We start from the raw sequence: 15,795 nt of genomic DNA, 5'->3' as shown, positions 1-15,795 counted from the left end.
GTTCAAATATGATTATGAGCCTTCACTCTATCAAGAACAAAAATGGAAATTGGGTTCCTAAATCGAGAAAACTCTATTTACAACAATAACCCGACAAGAAACCCCTCCAGAAATGGAAGTCACCTGATAAACAGATGTACAAACTTCTACACAACAATGTCCACATATACTCAACAGAAAAAAGCACCATTTGAGCTATATTTCATTGTGAAACTGTGTCAGCATTGCGGTGCCATGGTTGCTATTACATTTAATTTGTGATTAAATCATTGTTAACAAGATTGCCATCACTTGAATTGCCGACTTTATCAATTGCAGCAATAGGAGTAGCATCTAACAAGTTGATGCCTTCCATCTCGAGCATTCCAGGGTCATCAATCCAGTCTCCTGCATTATAGTTGTCTGGGCTTATCAGGTCATGTTCTTCGTTCTTAAAGCCCTTGCTTTCGGTTGCCACCGGTTGCCTAATCATATTGATTGGGATTTAGTAAAAGGTAATTTCTTTGCTCAAGCGCAAAATAGAACTAAAAAGCAAACACATAGTTCTGAAACTTACCTTTGTTGAAGATGCAGGTTATAATGGACAAAAGTAAGATCATTCAACGTCGCGGCTTCAATTCTGTTCTTACTCGAATGGACAGTGTCATTGATGTAGGTGCTCCTCTTGAATGCAGTCATGCTGCACATCTGGCTCAGAATCCTAACAGCGAAACGCTGGAGATCTGGATAGTCTGATGCATACATAGACCACCATGTCGCTGGACACAATTTTTCAAACAATGCATCATTCATGGAAAATTGAAACTTAGACAATAAATTGTCACTATAAACCTCACAGTGCTTTTAGTTGTCACTAGAAGGTAGTAAAGAAACTATAGCTTGTTGGGTAAGGTTGCATACACTAATCCTCTCCAGACATTACTTTGGAAAGAGTCTTGAGCACTAGATTTGCTCAATAAGATTTATATTTCAGTCACTTATCGATTATAACTTATAAGAAACAAAGTTACCTGGATGCAAGGTTTCTCTTCCCCTTAAAGCCATTGGTCGACTAAAGTCGCCAAGAGCATCTTCGTAAAAAGATTTATGCTTTGTAATATTATCTTGGGCTGTCAGATCAGGCTCCAAAGTCTCAATGCAATCCAGCAAGCCTTTTTGAATGACATTAGTAATTGAAAATTTGGAATTATAAAAAATGGACGGATTTAGATAACAAGCGGCAGAATGCAGGGGGCTGTGAAATTCATCCCGTACATGATTTATGACTTCCAAATATCGCAAGCAATCAGATTCCTGGTTATCAAATGCCAAAAGAATATCTCTCTTCACCTTTTCAAATGCATCAAATACAAATCCCATTGAAGGTTTTTCTCCACTATCTGCAATGCATAGAACTCTTGTAAGTGGTTCAGAGACCTTTATTATTTTACCACATGAATGCCAGAATTGCAAATCAAACACAATGTCCTTTACATCCATTCCCAATTTCTGCTTAGATAACACTGACTCCTCCCAAGTATTAGAAGCAAACATCTGCTGAAGAGAGCCTCTGAAAGAGAAAATATTCTGTAAAGTTAAAAAGTCCATCACAGATTGTGCCATGGCAGGTCGAATTATATCTTTTCCTTCAGTATTCCTCTTCAGCAAATCAAGGAGCCATGCATCATTATAAAGGAACTGAGAGATCTTCTTTGCCTTAGTCATTGTCCCATTCACTTCATCCATTTCACACAAGCCTTTGAGCATTAATTCAATGCAATGATTCACACACACACTCCAAAAAAAGGTTCTGTACTTGTCCATTAGTACCTTCCCTGCAGCTTTATACCAGGGTGCACTATCAGATAAGAAATGTACAATGTTCCTGGAGCCAACATCTTGAATGATGCTCTCAAATAAATCAACAAGATCATCCAAATTAGTTTCAATGTGAGATACATCCACTGACCTGAGAAACATAGTTCCTTTTGGACAATAGACAAAAAAGTTTATTATAGATCGACCAGCTGTATCCTTCAACCTATCAACCATGACAGTACAGCCTGTCACTTCCCATGACTTGCGAAGTTCTTTACTGAATTCTCCTAATTCAGTGGTACATCGACTTAATAGTTTACCTTTGAGGGAATGATACGAAGGCATTTTGTATCCAGGCCCTACTGCAGCAATAGCATCAGCCATTCTCTGAAAATACAATGAATTTGCTGCAGTCAATGGTATACCAGCTTCATACATGAATTTTGCGACCGCAGTATCAGCTTGGTCTGTGTTCTCTTGTGAAGCAAAAGAAAGGTGCATTGTAGGCTTGGGTAGTGCCAAGCCCTGCGGAATATATAACATATCCGCTTTCTTTCTTTTGTTGGAATTCCCTTCATTGACATCCTTCTCTCTTCTTTTATAAGAAGCAGCCATTGAAGAAGTTGAAGTTGCATTAGGAGCATCACCATTATATTCTTCTATGGTCTGCTGGATAGAACAATTTTCCAAACCCTTGAAGCCCAGATGTTGTTGCATTTGTGTTTTGACATCCTCAGGTACTTGGTCACATGGTGCTATATTTCCTCTTTCTCCTGCTAAATGTTGTTTAAGACGAGAAATTCCACCACCTAAGATTACTTTGTGGCAATACTTGCATTCTATCTTTTGTCGATCTCCATTGACCATTACACCATGAACCCATCCGATATCAGTGGCTCTAGGAGGCATGAAATCCTTCAAAATTTGCAATAGGAAAAGAGCAGATAGTAAACAAAATCAAGTCAACCGAAAAAAAAAAAAAAAAAATGAAGCACTCTAAGCAACATACTTGCTCATCCTTGTATTGAATACTTGCAAAAGCATCTAAGAAACCCCTTGTCCCAACTTCAAATTGTTGCTCAGCTGTTCTTTGAGCTGTATCAGATAAAAGGAGAAATAAGTTTAAGAAAAAAGGAATCATATGCCCAAATAGACTAGGTGCAAAAAGCTAATGATAGACCAAAAGCCTTCAACAGTCAAACACTTATTTCGCCCAAAGAGACTGAAATTATTTTTGACAAGAATAATGCATCTAATTCGGCTGAAAAACAAAGTTACACTAAAATATACAATTACAATAAACATGGGAAATACGACATCACAGTTTGTTGTTATTCAATAGCTAGTTTGACAATGTATGTAACTTGGAATACCATGACAGCAGAATTTTTTATGGGTCTATAATGATTGTTAGGAAATGATATGAAGATATACATGTAGCTAAAGTAACATGTATGCAAAATGTATCTAATCTATCATTTTATTATAAAGACTTCAAGCATTTCTCCAGCTCAAAGAGGAAAGCCCTCCCAAACAATCAACTAGAGAATTAAACTAATAGACAAGCTAACTATATCAAAAAAATTAAAGAAAATATTCAAGCATGGGCCTTCAGACTTACAATCCCATCATATATAGATGAGAAATGAAAAGTATTAGCTATGGTCCTATTAGAACTTTAGGATTCTGTTAGATCTAAACTAGACCCTTTTGATCAACTAAATTAGCAATTAAAACAGATACTTTGGCAGTAACTGTTTAGTCAAGTGCAAAAAGAATAAAAAGTCAAGATGGGACACGACAACCAAAAGATGTCCGTCATAAAAGAAAGCACACTAACAAAGAAGAGGCACAAGTACTAAAATATTTGGACTGACAAGATTTATTACAGAGCTGCCTCAAGTGTGTTATTTCAAGCTTACGTCCTCAAGACAAAAAAAGATTTTCAGTTTGCTCCAATCTTCTTCAGCTAATGCACATCCTACTGCACATAATAACCAGGCATGCCTTATCAGCAGAAGTTATTCATAGACGATAATCACAAAGGCATACCAATAACTTGCACATTTCAAAAAACCAAAACAAATATACTAGTAAGCAGTTAGCAATTGAATCAAATTGTTCATCTGAATTAGAGATAGGAAGATTACTCTAATCATTAGTAACATCAAAAAGCAAATACACAAAAGGATTTCACAAGTAAATTACAAGAAAAAGACTCCAAAAGTCCAAATATCTTTATGATTGCAAAAAGATACCACTTATATGCATTTTGACAATCTTGATTAGTGAGAAAATTCATGTTATATATTATCTTCTGAGAAAGAAGAAGAATGCAAAATGATGGTATCATACAATGAACTTCTGCTTCATTAAAGGTCAGTACTTCTTGTCCAGCATCTATCATGTCTGGATCAGATGCATCAGATTCCATGCCAAGATTAGTAGAAGCTGGTGCTGCTAAAGTTCCCTCAGCTGTCTTTCGTCTTCTTTTGTTCGGTCTCCTTGGTTTCCTTGTGGCCAGGTGATGTGCCATTATCTCCCTTACTTCTTTAGGAACAGCCTCACAACCCTTAATCTCCCCTCTTTTGCTTGCCAAATGCTTCTTGAAACGTGTAATGCCTCCGATCATGATCCTGTGACAATAGTTACACTTGACATGATGTCTATGGCCCCCTATCATGGTACCATATTGCCACCCTATATCCGGCGGTCGAGGCATTTTGCTATATTAAAACCAAGAACCCCACAAGATATATCCTGTATGAAAGAAAATATCATCTAAACATTAATAACCATGAAGGGAAAAACATGTGATCTCAAGGAGTTATGTAACATAAGATTACATGTTGACGACATTCATGGTACATAATGAAGGGTTCATAATCTATTTGCCTTTCTTTTTACTTATGTGTACACTGAAGAATTAGTTAAACAAAATTGCAATAATTCCATGAGACTGGAATCCAATAAACAGCAGCTTCAGATCTTTTCTAACTTTCATTATCATAGTTGGCATGCAAACTAGTCCCTTGAATTTTCACTTCTAGTAACATGGTTGACATATAAAAGTAAGTTAAATTCTTTGATGTTTGCATTTATCTCCAAAAGATGGTTGCAGTAGGGTTGACATGAAACAAATAAATTAAGCATGAAATTGAGAAAAGTTACAATGCCAGATAATTGTCACTTGAATCCGTATAAATTGTCCCTTAACGTTTGTGTTACACCATTAAACCACAAATTTGGCATTTCATCACAGGCAGTTTAACCTAGAAAACAAATCTTTTACTACAGATACCAAAAAGAAAAAAATAAGAAAAAGCAAAAGAACGGATCAAACAGAGAGCCGGTTTCGAGCCGTTACCATCTATTCATCCCTGAAAGATGAGGAAGAAAGCACCAGGAGCTTACCGAAGCAGGGGGATGCCGCAGACGCCGCCGGGCCTCCCCTCTCAGAGGGGCCGATAACGCCGCGACCGATCCGGCGAGTCGGGCGATTCCCTGACGCGCGGCGCGTGTCGTGACATGGATTTTGGCGGCGTGCCGGGTTGGGGCCTCCGATTTGATTCGAAGAGATCGGATTCCGCGGTGCCGGTTTGGGGGGACGGTGGCGAGTAGCGATTTGGGAGACGCCCGATAAGAACCCTCGTCTGGGTGACGTTAACGCCACTCATAACGGGGCAAATCGCCGTCGTATATACCCCGTCTGATTCGGTAACCCCTCCTGCTGCCGTTTCGTGCCGGGGGTGAACATAAATGCGATCCGCTGCCGTTACTCTTTCCTGCTGCGTCAAGATTGCCAAACAAGTGATATCGTGGAGTGCTGCTTTAAGATTGCCGTTAAGATGTACAAACCCATCTAATGTTTGAATGTTCTTATTAAAGCCAAAATCTTATAACATAACATTATCAACACTCAAATAAATGAGACTAAATCAATATTTGTCTCTTGTCTCAATCTTGTAAATAATGGGAACTTCAATAGTACTTGACATTACTATCATCAGCAAACACCCTTTGAAGTTTCCCTCTTTATCAAACCTGTGATATGCATCTCTCAATCTTATCCCTAACTTGATAATCCTTTTTTTTTTTCTTTACATTTAGCAGTAAAACATGTTGTTATGTCATCACATGAGCCTTTGCTCTGATTATTTTCACATAGATTCAAGAAATTACTTGATCTCATGCAGTTTCCTCTGTCAAAGGTGATTGTACTTTTGGCAGCTATGTTTAAGGGTATGCAATTCACTCTGATTGTGTAGGATCTGCTATGATACTGTACTGCAAAAGGCATGAGCTTCAAAGCTTCATGTATGATCACAAAACATGATTATTACTGGTATTTACAGATGTGTAAAAGGTATAGGAATCATATGAATTTTGCTTTGTATATTAAGTAACAGTAAAAAAATATGTTCCACCCACATATGAAACAAAGCGAAGCAGCCATAGCAGAGAGCTGCACTCAGTCCATAGACCAACTGAATGAAAGAATCAAAGAATTTGTGAGTAATACTTGGAAACTAAGATAAGGATTAATTGATGAACAATCTACATATAATGATTCAGGGCAAGAAGATATGATCAAGGTAACAAGTCATGAGTATTGTAGAGAATCCTAAGTAATTGAAACAAAGCATGTTAACAGAAAATTGTGAGATTTTACAAACTTGTTCTCATACAACAATCCTGACAGTGGTTATTTCAATAGTAAATATCTATAGAAGTTTGCAGCATTACAAGCAGCAGCTGACAGAAAGTGAGAATTTCATTAACGTAAGCAGATTGAAATATTGCAGGGATTACACAATTGATATAATTATCCAACATAATTATGGACAAGAAATTAGATTAGAAAAGTTAGGACAAAGATCATGAAAATACAGCAGTACCCAGCATCTATATGCATAAACTCTGCCGATTAAAAATCCAAAAACATACATCAAAAGGAAAATTTAGAGGGACAAAAAGCAAGAAACTCTGAATCCTGGAAACGTTTTCTCAACGAAAAAACCCATGATTCAGAGACACCAAAAGCATTAGTAATTATGCTATAAAACAGAAGAGGTCGTTTGGATCTAGCGAGACGAAGAACCTTCATGTGTTCCTGTTAGAGAGCCGCCGCTTATAGCGCTTCAACACAGATGCCAGGTTCTCCTTCCCCTTTGGGAATGCAACGTCACCTGCAGCAGTGCCTGTCCGTCCCTTGCGACCAGAGACAGCGATTTCGACATCTTTAATGATCTCAAGTATCATACTCGCAGTTGTAAATGGTGCCCTGATTGGTTTCGATTGTTGGCTTAGCAGCAACTGGATGGAACCTTCTGGTGCTAGTTCAAGACAGGAACAGGTGCTGAGGGGATTCCGTGGTCGGGAAAATGCAAGATCAAGAATTCCCTGTGTTGAATAACCAAAAAAAATTTACTATATACTATATAGATATCACTTATGAAAAAATACAGTAGGGGAAAAAGTAGGAAGGGCGAAAATCGGCAATCTAAGATAAACCAAAAACATAAGGAAAGATCCACTTTACCCTCATGGTATCACACAGCCTAAGTTCACTCATAGCGGGTGCATAAGAAAATGCAAGAAGTATATAGTTGTCCTACATCTGAATAATCCAGGAAAATAAATAATGAAATGACATATAGTGGGATATGAAACTTAGAAACAGGAAACCAGTCTCAGTCACCATTCACCTTAGTCTACATATTTACCAGGATCCATGAATAAAGCAAGCACATCATATGTTCTAGAGAATTATAAATCTAAACAGTGTCTGTGGTATCTTCTCATTTCAGTTTTTTCACATTATGAAATGAAGAAAGGCACAACGAGAAGACTCCTGGAGTATATTCACCTGAAAGTGGTTAAGAATATATATTTTTTACCTGAAGGCGGTTAAGAACGTATGTGTATTTGCCCCATAGCTCTGGCCGACTTTCCACATGGGACAGCTCTAAGATCCGATGAATACACCAAACTCCAAAACTAACAACCAGGGATGCTTGCCATACACAACCATCTCCACAGTTCGGCAACGACAGAGCGTAAGGGGTATCTGCCTCCTCATTCCTCTGAACTGAACTAAGCCTTTGATCAGATGACAAGTACTGAAGTCTATTAGAGTGTAACTGATTCATGTTATTTGCACCTGCTTTGTGTATATACTTCTCGGTTGTAGAAACCTTACAAATTAGTTCTTCATCACAACCACCATTGTGTCTAAATAGCCAATCTGATCCCTCTAATTTCAGGAGCTTTGTAATACAAAAACGAAGAGATTGCAATAACTTGAGTTCTGAATCTGCACAAGATAAAAGCTCTTCCGAAGCACTACTTAGTTTGTCAGTAACTGCTCGATCCCCTCTACTTTCACCTCCATTTGGCATGCCAAACAGTTGTTCAAATGGTTGTCTAGACCAAAGGGATCTGGTGTCTGGGTTCAACTTTGACTGAAGTGGGAGAACATCCCTCTGAAGTTTGGGTTGATAGAGTTCATCAAAAGCTAACGAAACTCCAGTCTTGGAGATAGGATTCAAATAATGTTGCTGTTGAGATATCATCCTACCCAAAGATGGCTGACCAATAGGACCACCTGAATTTGCCTCGTTCAATAACAAGTTCCTGCTGGCAGCAATAAGTGCAGAAATGTCTGGTGAACTATGATATTTCTTAGTGCAGGAAGAGGAGCCAGCATTTTCACTAGGTTCAATTAAAGAAGGGTTGAAATAAGGTCCTTCTACCTGGACCCTGCGAACTCGAGGCATCTTTGGGCTTTGCAGACTAGATGTTGCAGGCGAACCTAGCCCATTTTGCCTATCACCATACAGAACTGAGTCCTCAAAACCTGGAGGAATTGATGGAGGAGATTTAGAAATTTTAGGAGAGTCCAGTGACACATTTGACAAATAAGGAGTTCTCCCTGACCCAATTTCTTTGAGATAAGATGCTATCTGGTACCCATGTACTGTTGCTGGCTGATAATCATGATTGTCAGAACACTGTGGCAAGTATAAACTAGAATAAGGTCTTTCATTCGAATCGAGCTGTCTGCTAGACAAGGCTTGTGAACGTGTGTTCGGTATTTGAATGTTGCGAGACCGAGATGGGGATCCCATCTGAAACCCATATGATAACTCTCCCTTAGACATATTCATTCGTTTCGGAGAGCCATAATCCATTGAATTTGGTGAGAAAATTGCCCCCCTATCCGCATCTGTGCAGAAATTAATCGAAGACTCTGTTCCTACATCCACTTTTATTGAACTAACAGTTTTCAAGTTTAAACCCAATAGAGCATCATACTTTTGCCCAATGGCTTCTTGTGTCGGTTTCCCATGGAAATCAAAAAGGTGCCCCCAGAACTCATCCAAAATGATTGCCAACTGCCGGCGAGAGGAACGACCTAATCCAGATGACTTTGATGAGCTTTCATTGCCAATACCACCATCAGAAACTTTTACCTGAACAGGATTAAAGGATCCAGAATCCTCAGATGTCAAAGGTGGCAATGATTTGGTTATTGACTCCTTAGCCACCAAAACCTCTTCATTGTCCTTATCTCTGGAAATATCTGCCTTTAATGTCAAATCTTTCTGCACTAGATCAGATTCTTGTCTTTCTACAACACCAGGATCTAACAAGCTAGCAGAGGATGTCTTGTTCAGAGTTTCTAAGTCAATTTCATTAACAGACTTCAATTCTTCATTTTGAAACAGTGCGGTACTAAAGGTATCAGAAGCACTGATACCATGAGTAGGTTGATGGCAGTCATGATCAGGATCAATAGCTGCATCAGAAGCAACAGAATCATGAGTAAGTTGATGGCAATCATGATCAGGATCAATAGCAGTATCAGAAGCAACAGAAACATGGGTAGGTTGATGGCAATCATGATCAGGATTAATAGCTGTATCAGATTGGTCAATATTAGAATCCAAAAATGATTTATCATCATGGTGCTCCAAGGTAATTTCTAAAGCAGATTCCACCGAAACCATATCTTCATTAGTTGCAATTTTATTTTGAACATCATCTTTTCTTCCCCTTGATAGTTCAAGCTCATCCATTCGTGAATGTAAAATTCCTATATCTGTCTCTGGTTTATCACTTGCAGACTTCAGTGGCGTAACTGTCAAGTACAGCATAAAACACATTGACACACAGGCGACAAGAAGAAAGGCAGCACATGTGGCAATTCCACCATTACTCATACCTCCCCTAAGGTCATTTATCCAACTGCTATTTCCGAATAACATTTCAGTGATGAAGATTACATTTGAAGCAAGCATCCCAAAAAATGCCAACAAAGCCACAATTCCCAGATACCATGATATTTTAAATGCTCCCATTATTGATTGTGACGATGCTACTCTGAAAAGGGGAATTACGGAAGATGGAAGAAGCATAGCCTGTATAACTTGACAGAAAATAAGCAATTGAAATATCCCTTCAGTGCCTGCACACTTTGCACAGCAAAGTGCTGGAATGACAGAAAGAGCTTTAACTAACAGAACCTGAACCCAAACAGAGATGTTTGCACCAAAAAAATACTGCAAGATTTCTTGCCCATCGATATTCCAAGTTAAAGCTGTAATCTGACTTGAGAATACAAGGACAAGAAATATTGCAACAGGTGCTATAGGAATCCTAAAAATCTGCAAAGTTCAAGTATGAAAAAGTTAAAATACATTGCCAAAAGATAACATCAACTTTTTAGTGTACTTATCATGAGACAACAACAAAAACATGCCATAATGTTCCAACTACTTAGGGTTGGCTACATGAATCTTTTTCCACCAATGAGCCTTATGTAAGGTTAATGTTCGTATTCTGACAAAGCAATCAAATATAGAACTTCGATGAGTGAACGAACAGGAAAAGCTGCCATGTTGAGAAAGCAACGAAAGTTCCCATGATAAACAGGGTACTATGTAGTATGTAGAACCTTTGTTTTTTTCTTTTTGAGATAAGTGATGAAGGTTTATTAACCAAAACATTTTATATAATTATTTGTGAAACTATGAATTTTGGTAGTCAAAACCCAAATAAGCAATCTACAATACATTAGCTATGTAGAAACAAAAAAAATGACTCTTTTAAGGCTTATATAGATGTGGAAATTTTGACTGCGCCTTCCAGACAGAAAGGAAAGCATCTCTCTGTGGATTGATGCTGAGACACCTGAAAGTAACCAGTGTAACTTGACAGCAATTTTTCATCAATCCGCCAATTGTGGAGGATTGTTCTCATGCTAAAAGTCACATCCTGACCTGTAAATTTCTAGACAAACGTGCCTGATGAAAAGAATGGTGAATTCCAGCATGTCAAACTTAAAGCTAATTCAGTGGCCACAATTGTGGAAGACCACTTAATCCATGCTCAAAGGCAGGCAAATCATTGGACAAAAAGAAAGATTTTGGGTTTCAGAATCTGAAAAAGTGCTTTATAAGAAAAAAGATCCAAATAAGTTTCACATTATATCCTTAAATCAACTTCTAAAGCCTAATTGTGAGCTAATTATATTATAAAATCGTGAAGTGATGACTGCCATATAAATGATGATGACATTCAAATCCTTTATTAAATTTCACTTGGACACTGTATATAAAAGTGATGCAAAAGATCATATGCAATTTATTTATATACACTGGCAAGTGCATGAAATTAATGTATTTATCTAGATGTCTAGGATAATTATTCTCTGATGTTAGTGGAGGCTATAAGCATCATCAACCATCCATCTCCAGCTCATTAAAATGTAATGAATTCTTGAAGAAAGAAAAATACAAGATTAACTTCTAAATTAAGATTCAAACTATAGATGCTTTTAATCAAAACTTTGCTAGTTTGCAACATCATCCTAGAGAACTTGTTGCAGATCCAGTATATTCAGACCATGCTTTGGTCACTATTCTCTTGAAAGTCTCTACCAGGTTGATCCAAGCCTCCAACAAGGGGTGGTTCACACTAATACACATCATTGTTTGGTCACTATTTCTCACTCATTTTATTTAAGATCACCAACCCCAATCCATTTACCATCTCATTCGGTCTCCTTATTGATCATCAGATTGGAAAATTACATTTTCATATTGGAGGTTCTTCTTTTCAACGGTGCAAAAATATTATTTCTTTTTTCTTACGCCACGCATACCAGGTTACGAAGCATATCAATTGCAGACTGAACATAATCAAGAAAAGAACTGATTCATCTTTCAACTTGCATTAGATTTTGATGTTACTATACACTCAGTGAGGAAAATAATGAATCTGATGGAAAGCTGTGAGTTTATCAATCGGAGGGTATATATCAGAGTACATGCTACTTAAAGAAATATACAATCGATGGAAACTATATGGCAAGGAATAAAGGCATATAACCTGATCCATCAGCAGAGACACATCTTCAAATTTGAGTTCAATACCGGTAATGCCAAAAACAGCTGCGGCCGAATTCATCAGCACATAATTAACCACAAATATGCCAGTGAAGATGAATAGGATTGCAAAAAAGTGATCATGAAGTAAGGCAGTTACAGGAACATTCGGGAGTCTCTTCTGCTGCATATAGACAAATCACATGATACAATTTTTAGAAACAACTGAATCAAAACATTCCAAGAACAAAACAAGAAATGTCACAAATGGGTGCCTCATAACTACAAGAAACAAAATCGGATTGACAAGAGTTCCTGAAACTTCGTTTATGGACCCAAAATTGTGCTTCGCAGTGGCAGCCTCAATCCTAATTTTTCAGATGCATAAAATGCAGAATAATCCCTTTCCAGAATAATGGCTTTATATAAAATAAAAATGAAAAATGGAAGTTTGTGCAATTTATATGGTAAATTCAGTATTAAAGCTTCTGGCCCTAATTCTAACCCACCAATAAGGTGAAGAGATTCAGAAAGATTACTGAAAAATAAAAACAATTAGAAAATTTCAGTCAACTTACCTGGACGATTGAAGAGTGGATATAAAAATTATGTGCCATTATGTTCGCACCAAGAAGAGCCATAAGTGAGTATGCATTCTCTCCACTCAGCTTGGGGAAAGTAACATTCGTTGGAAGAGGAATTTCTGGTTGACTGATTAGTACCCCAAGCACGTACAACAGCAAAGCAAAACCAGCTAAGCTTTCGTATAATGCTTCAGCCTTCCAATCATTCTGCACCTCAAGCAGAATAGGCAGCCATTAAAGTTTATCTATCCATGTCCAACTGTAACTTTAATAACAAAAAGGGTACAAATTAATGATTACCAATAGATCAACAAAAATGGGTAACAAAACAGAAGCAACTGCAGCAAAACAGATGCTGGCCAATATGTTCACACCGAAAAGAAGGTTGAAACCATGTGCTACTCCCAAAATCTGCAAAAGTGCAAAATGAATAATGTTAATTAAGACCTTATTATCCATGGTAACAGAGTGATAATATTGTAGAACATAACAGTGATAAAAAAATATAATAAAACTGATTAAACACAGAAAGCACCATAGTCAGGTCTGAGGTAATCATGGATAGCTGATATTGAACTCCCAATATCATGCATGTTGTCCTTGAGTATTCCACGCTGCAAATCTTGTGCACAAGCAACAAAAAGAAGAAAAAAAAAAAGTTCAGTGCATCTAATGAGAAAGGGGCCACACCATAAAAGAGAGAAATGAATACTAAGCTCAAAAAGAAAATTTGCATCAAGCCTCTGCTTCCCAACTAAGACAGACATCACAGCCATTATTTCATTTGCAAGATGTTAAAAACCTTTGAAAACACACAAATACATCAACATGCTCATGTGCATGGACTAAAAAAAAGTCCTTACGGTGACTGATACATAGAACTAGTGGTAGCCCACTATTAGGCGTAAGTGCATTTTTCAAAAATCTGATTAGTATCGATACATTGCAAAATGTTAAAAACCTTTGAAAACACACAAATACATCAACATGCTCATGTGCATGGACTAAAAAAAAGTCCTTACTGAGACTGATACATAGAACTAGTGGTAGCCCACTATTAGTCGTAAGTGCATTTTTCAAAAATCTGATTAGTACCAATACAATCATATGTCAAACAAACTGTGGGCCAAACATTCACTTTTATTGTGTTGTTGCTTCTTTTACCATATCCTCTGGGTATAAATGTCAAGTTCTCAAAGTATTCACTTTTTGCTTTAGGCTTCTCACTCATAGAACCATTAAGAAGCAAGCTTTTTATTGATGTTAACTTGCAACTACATGAAAGCAAATGATGTTTTGCACGGGTTTCAGGAAAATGACTAAATATTGAAGCAAACAAGTTGGGAAGTAGTACCTGTGCAAGATTCTTTCTGGTGACAATGCCAATACATGTTGCAAGGTACTGGCAAAGAATGGCAGTTAAGTTGAAAAATAAAACTAATAACACCAGATCATTTCCGAATCGGACCCCACCATCCACAGCTGCCAACCACTTTCCAAGGTCTATGTATCCCATAGAAATGACAAGTGCAGGACCAAGAGACGGAAAAAGATGAGCCATCACTCCTCTAGATGTCCTAGACTCCATGCTTTGATGATAACTTCTCCAGAAAATATTACGTGTGGTACAACTGACTAGAAAAAAAACCCTTTCAAAAGTCTGCAATTTGAGAATGTTGAATATGCTGCCAAACAGATTCTGTTGATTCAAGTTATATCCTTCAGCTAGACCAAAACATCTGCCAGTGCTTTTCTTAGAGTTGATTCTGGTGGTGATTATCTGGTATGTTCCAAGCAGCATACAAGGAAAAACATGGTGTTGCCTCAGTAACTCAAATTTCAAAAGATACTTCAAGTGAAGTAGCGAACTCACACCTCTTCAGCAGCAACAGCCAATGGTAGCAGTCCTGAAGCAGTGACAGCTGGAGACTAACTTCGAATTAATGATGCTTACAACCAGGACAAACTCTTTGCCAACCACTAGGTGATATTATTAACAGAGCCTAGTGCTGTTCACAGGTATTACAGCCCTAATCCACTTCACCTGCAACAACATCAGTGACCTTCTGGTAAAATGAATAGAAAAAATAAGACCTATCTAGGAATTGAACTAAACTATTTCAGTTAAAGATAATAACAAGTTCCTCCAAACATGGAAGCTTCGCTATCCAAAAACTGGCTAAAGAACATAATAAAGAACACTTCCACAATTATGGATTAGTCCAGAAAAGAAGAGGTTCAAGACAGGTTTAAAGATGGTAAAATTTTCTATTTTTTGATGAACAAGCCACAGCTAAACCGATACCTAAAAAGAGCTACACCTAAACATTAATCAATCTGCTTTAAGATCCAGCACTTGTTTAATTGCTCCAAATTCAGCAACCTAGTCATTTCAATACTTCCTTTTTATCAGATGAAGCACCCATCAAAGAGTTTTCCTCTAACACCTTCCACTAATCTGGAGAACTTAAGGAGAAAAATATGAGAAAAATAACCTAATAATTTCCATGGTTAAGAAAACCCACTTAATCCAACTCCCAGAGAAGAAATATCAATCGATCTAGCACCAAACCTCTTTCCAGGCTGTTCGAGCGCACAAACCCTCTACAAAACAAGATTCTCTAGCAAGCCGAAGAACCAGAAGAGGAAAAGAGAACAAGTGGATACAGCAGAAGGAACCTCCGGGCTCTCGCGGTCGATACACACCCTCTTGCACTTCCTCCCGGCTCCAAATCCTCTCCCCAAGAACTCCCAAACAATCTCAGAAAGCTCAAGGGCCGAATTCTAAACGTCCGTATGGGACCAATGATTGATAAAAGCTGTACCTATGTCCATTTGAAGAGCCAGGATTGGTCGCCATCACCACCACAGTGTCCACAATAGACCGAACAACTCCGCCTGCACCCCCACACCTCCACGGCCGCCACCGCCGGAAGCATCAAACAGCCCTGCTGGGGGGGTTCCCAGCAGAAATCAACAAGGGGGAGTGGAAGCTTGAGGAGGAGAAAAGCCACCCAAAGCTA

General features: G+C 38.0%; 2 protein-coding genes across 7 annotated transcripts; both read right to left on the bottom strand.

Annotated features, from left to right (window-relative positions):
• Positions 1-170: 170 nt before the first annotated feature.
• LOC135622891 (uncharacterized) lies at positions 171-5,523 on the bottom strand. The gene is made up of 6 exons (XM_065125196.1): positions 5,212-5,523; positions 4,153-4,557; positions 2,807-2,892; positions 1,011-2,712; positions 557-758; positions 171-464 (listed from the first exon to the last, which is right to left on the bottom strand). The coding sequence occupies exons 2-6, from the start codon at positions 4,517-4,519 to the stop codon at positions 251-253; spliced, it is 2,571 nt and encodes an 856-aa protein (XP_064981268.1). The 5' UTR covers positions 4,520-4,557; positions 5,212-5,523; the 3' UTR covers positions 171-250.
• A 1,030-nt stretch (positions 5,524-6,553) lies between these two features.
• On the bottom strand, positions 6,554-15,795 carry LOC135622890 (protein ETHYLENE-INSENSITIVE 2-like). Of its 6 annotated transcripts, XM_065125195.1 has the most exons (9): positions 15,598-15,795; positions 14,648-14,816; positions 14,127-14,552; positions 13,308-13,394; positions 13,073-13,183; positions 12,767-12,979; positions 12,193-12,372; positions 7,698-10,466; positions 6,554-7,200 (listed from the first exon to the last, which is right to left on the bottom strand). In XM_065125195.1, exons 3-9 carry the CDS (start codon positions 14,358-14,360, stop codon positions 6,901-6,903), a joined length of 3,894 nt encoding a protein of 1,297 aa, XP_064981267.1. In that variant the 5' UTR covers positions 14,361-14,552; positions 14,648-14,816; positions 15,598-15,795; the 3' UTR covers positions 6,554-6,900. The 6 variants fall into 6 exon arrangements, with proteins under 6 accessions (XP_064981267.1, XP_064981261.1, XP_064981266.1 ...); XM_065125189.1 differs by having other exon boundaries at positions 14,127-14,816; XM_065125194.1 differs by having other exon boundaries at positions 12,193-12,369; positions 14,127-14,816.

The sequence above is a fragment of the Musa acuminata genome, chromosome BXJ2-9 (assembly GCF_036884655.1).
Source record: "Musa acuminata AAA Group cultivar baxijiao chromosome BXJ2-9, Cavendish_Baxijiao_AAA, whole genome shotgun sequence".
In the NCBI taxonomy this organism is placed as follows: Eukaryota; Viridiplantae; Streptophyta; class Magnoliopsida; order Zingiberales; family Musaceae; genus Musa; species Musa acuminata.
This window is presented reverse-complemented; position numbering and strand designations above follow the sequence as displayed.

Excerpts from the sequence above, each read along its gene's own strand:
- LOC135622891 (XM_065125196.1), bottom strand. The coding sequence starts at position 4,519 with ATGCCTCGACCGCCGGATATAGGGTGGCAATATGGTACCATGATAGGG. Across the intron at positions 2,893-4,152 it reads TAATGAAGCAGAAGTTCATT|CTCAAAGAACAGCTGAGCAA; the intron begins GTATGATACCAT and ends TATCTGATACAG. Across the intron at positions 759-1,010 it reads AAGAGAAACCTTGCATCCAG|CGACATGGTGGTCTATGTAT; the intron begins GTAACTTTGTTT and ends AATTGTGTCCAG.
- LOC135622890 (XM_065125189.1), bottom strand. The coding sequence starts at position 14,573 with ATGCTGCTTGGAACATACCAGATAATCACCACCAGAATCAACTCTAAG. Across the intron at positions 13,395-14,126 it reads CCAGAAAGAATCTTGCACAG|ATTTGCAGCGTGGAATACTC; the intron begins GTACTACTTCCC and ends CTTGTGCACAAG. Across the intron at positions 10,467-12,192 it reads TGTCTCTGCTGATGGATCAG|ATTTTTAGGATTCCTATAGC; the intron begins GTTATATGCCTT and ends TGAACTTTGCAG.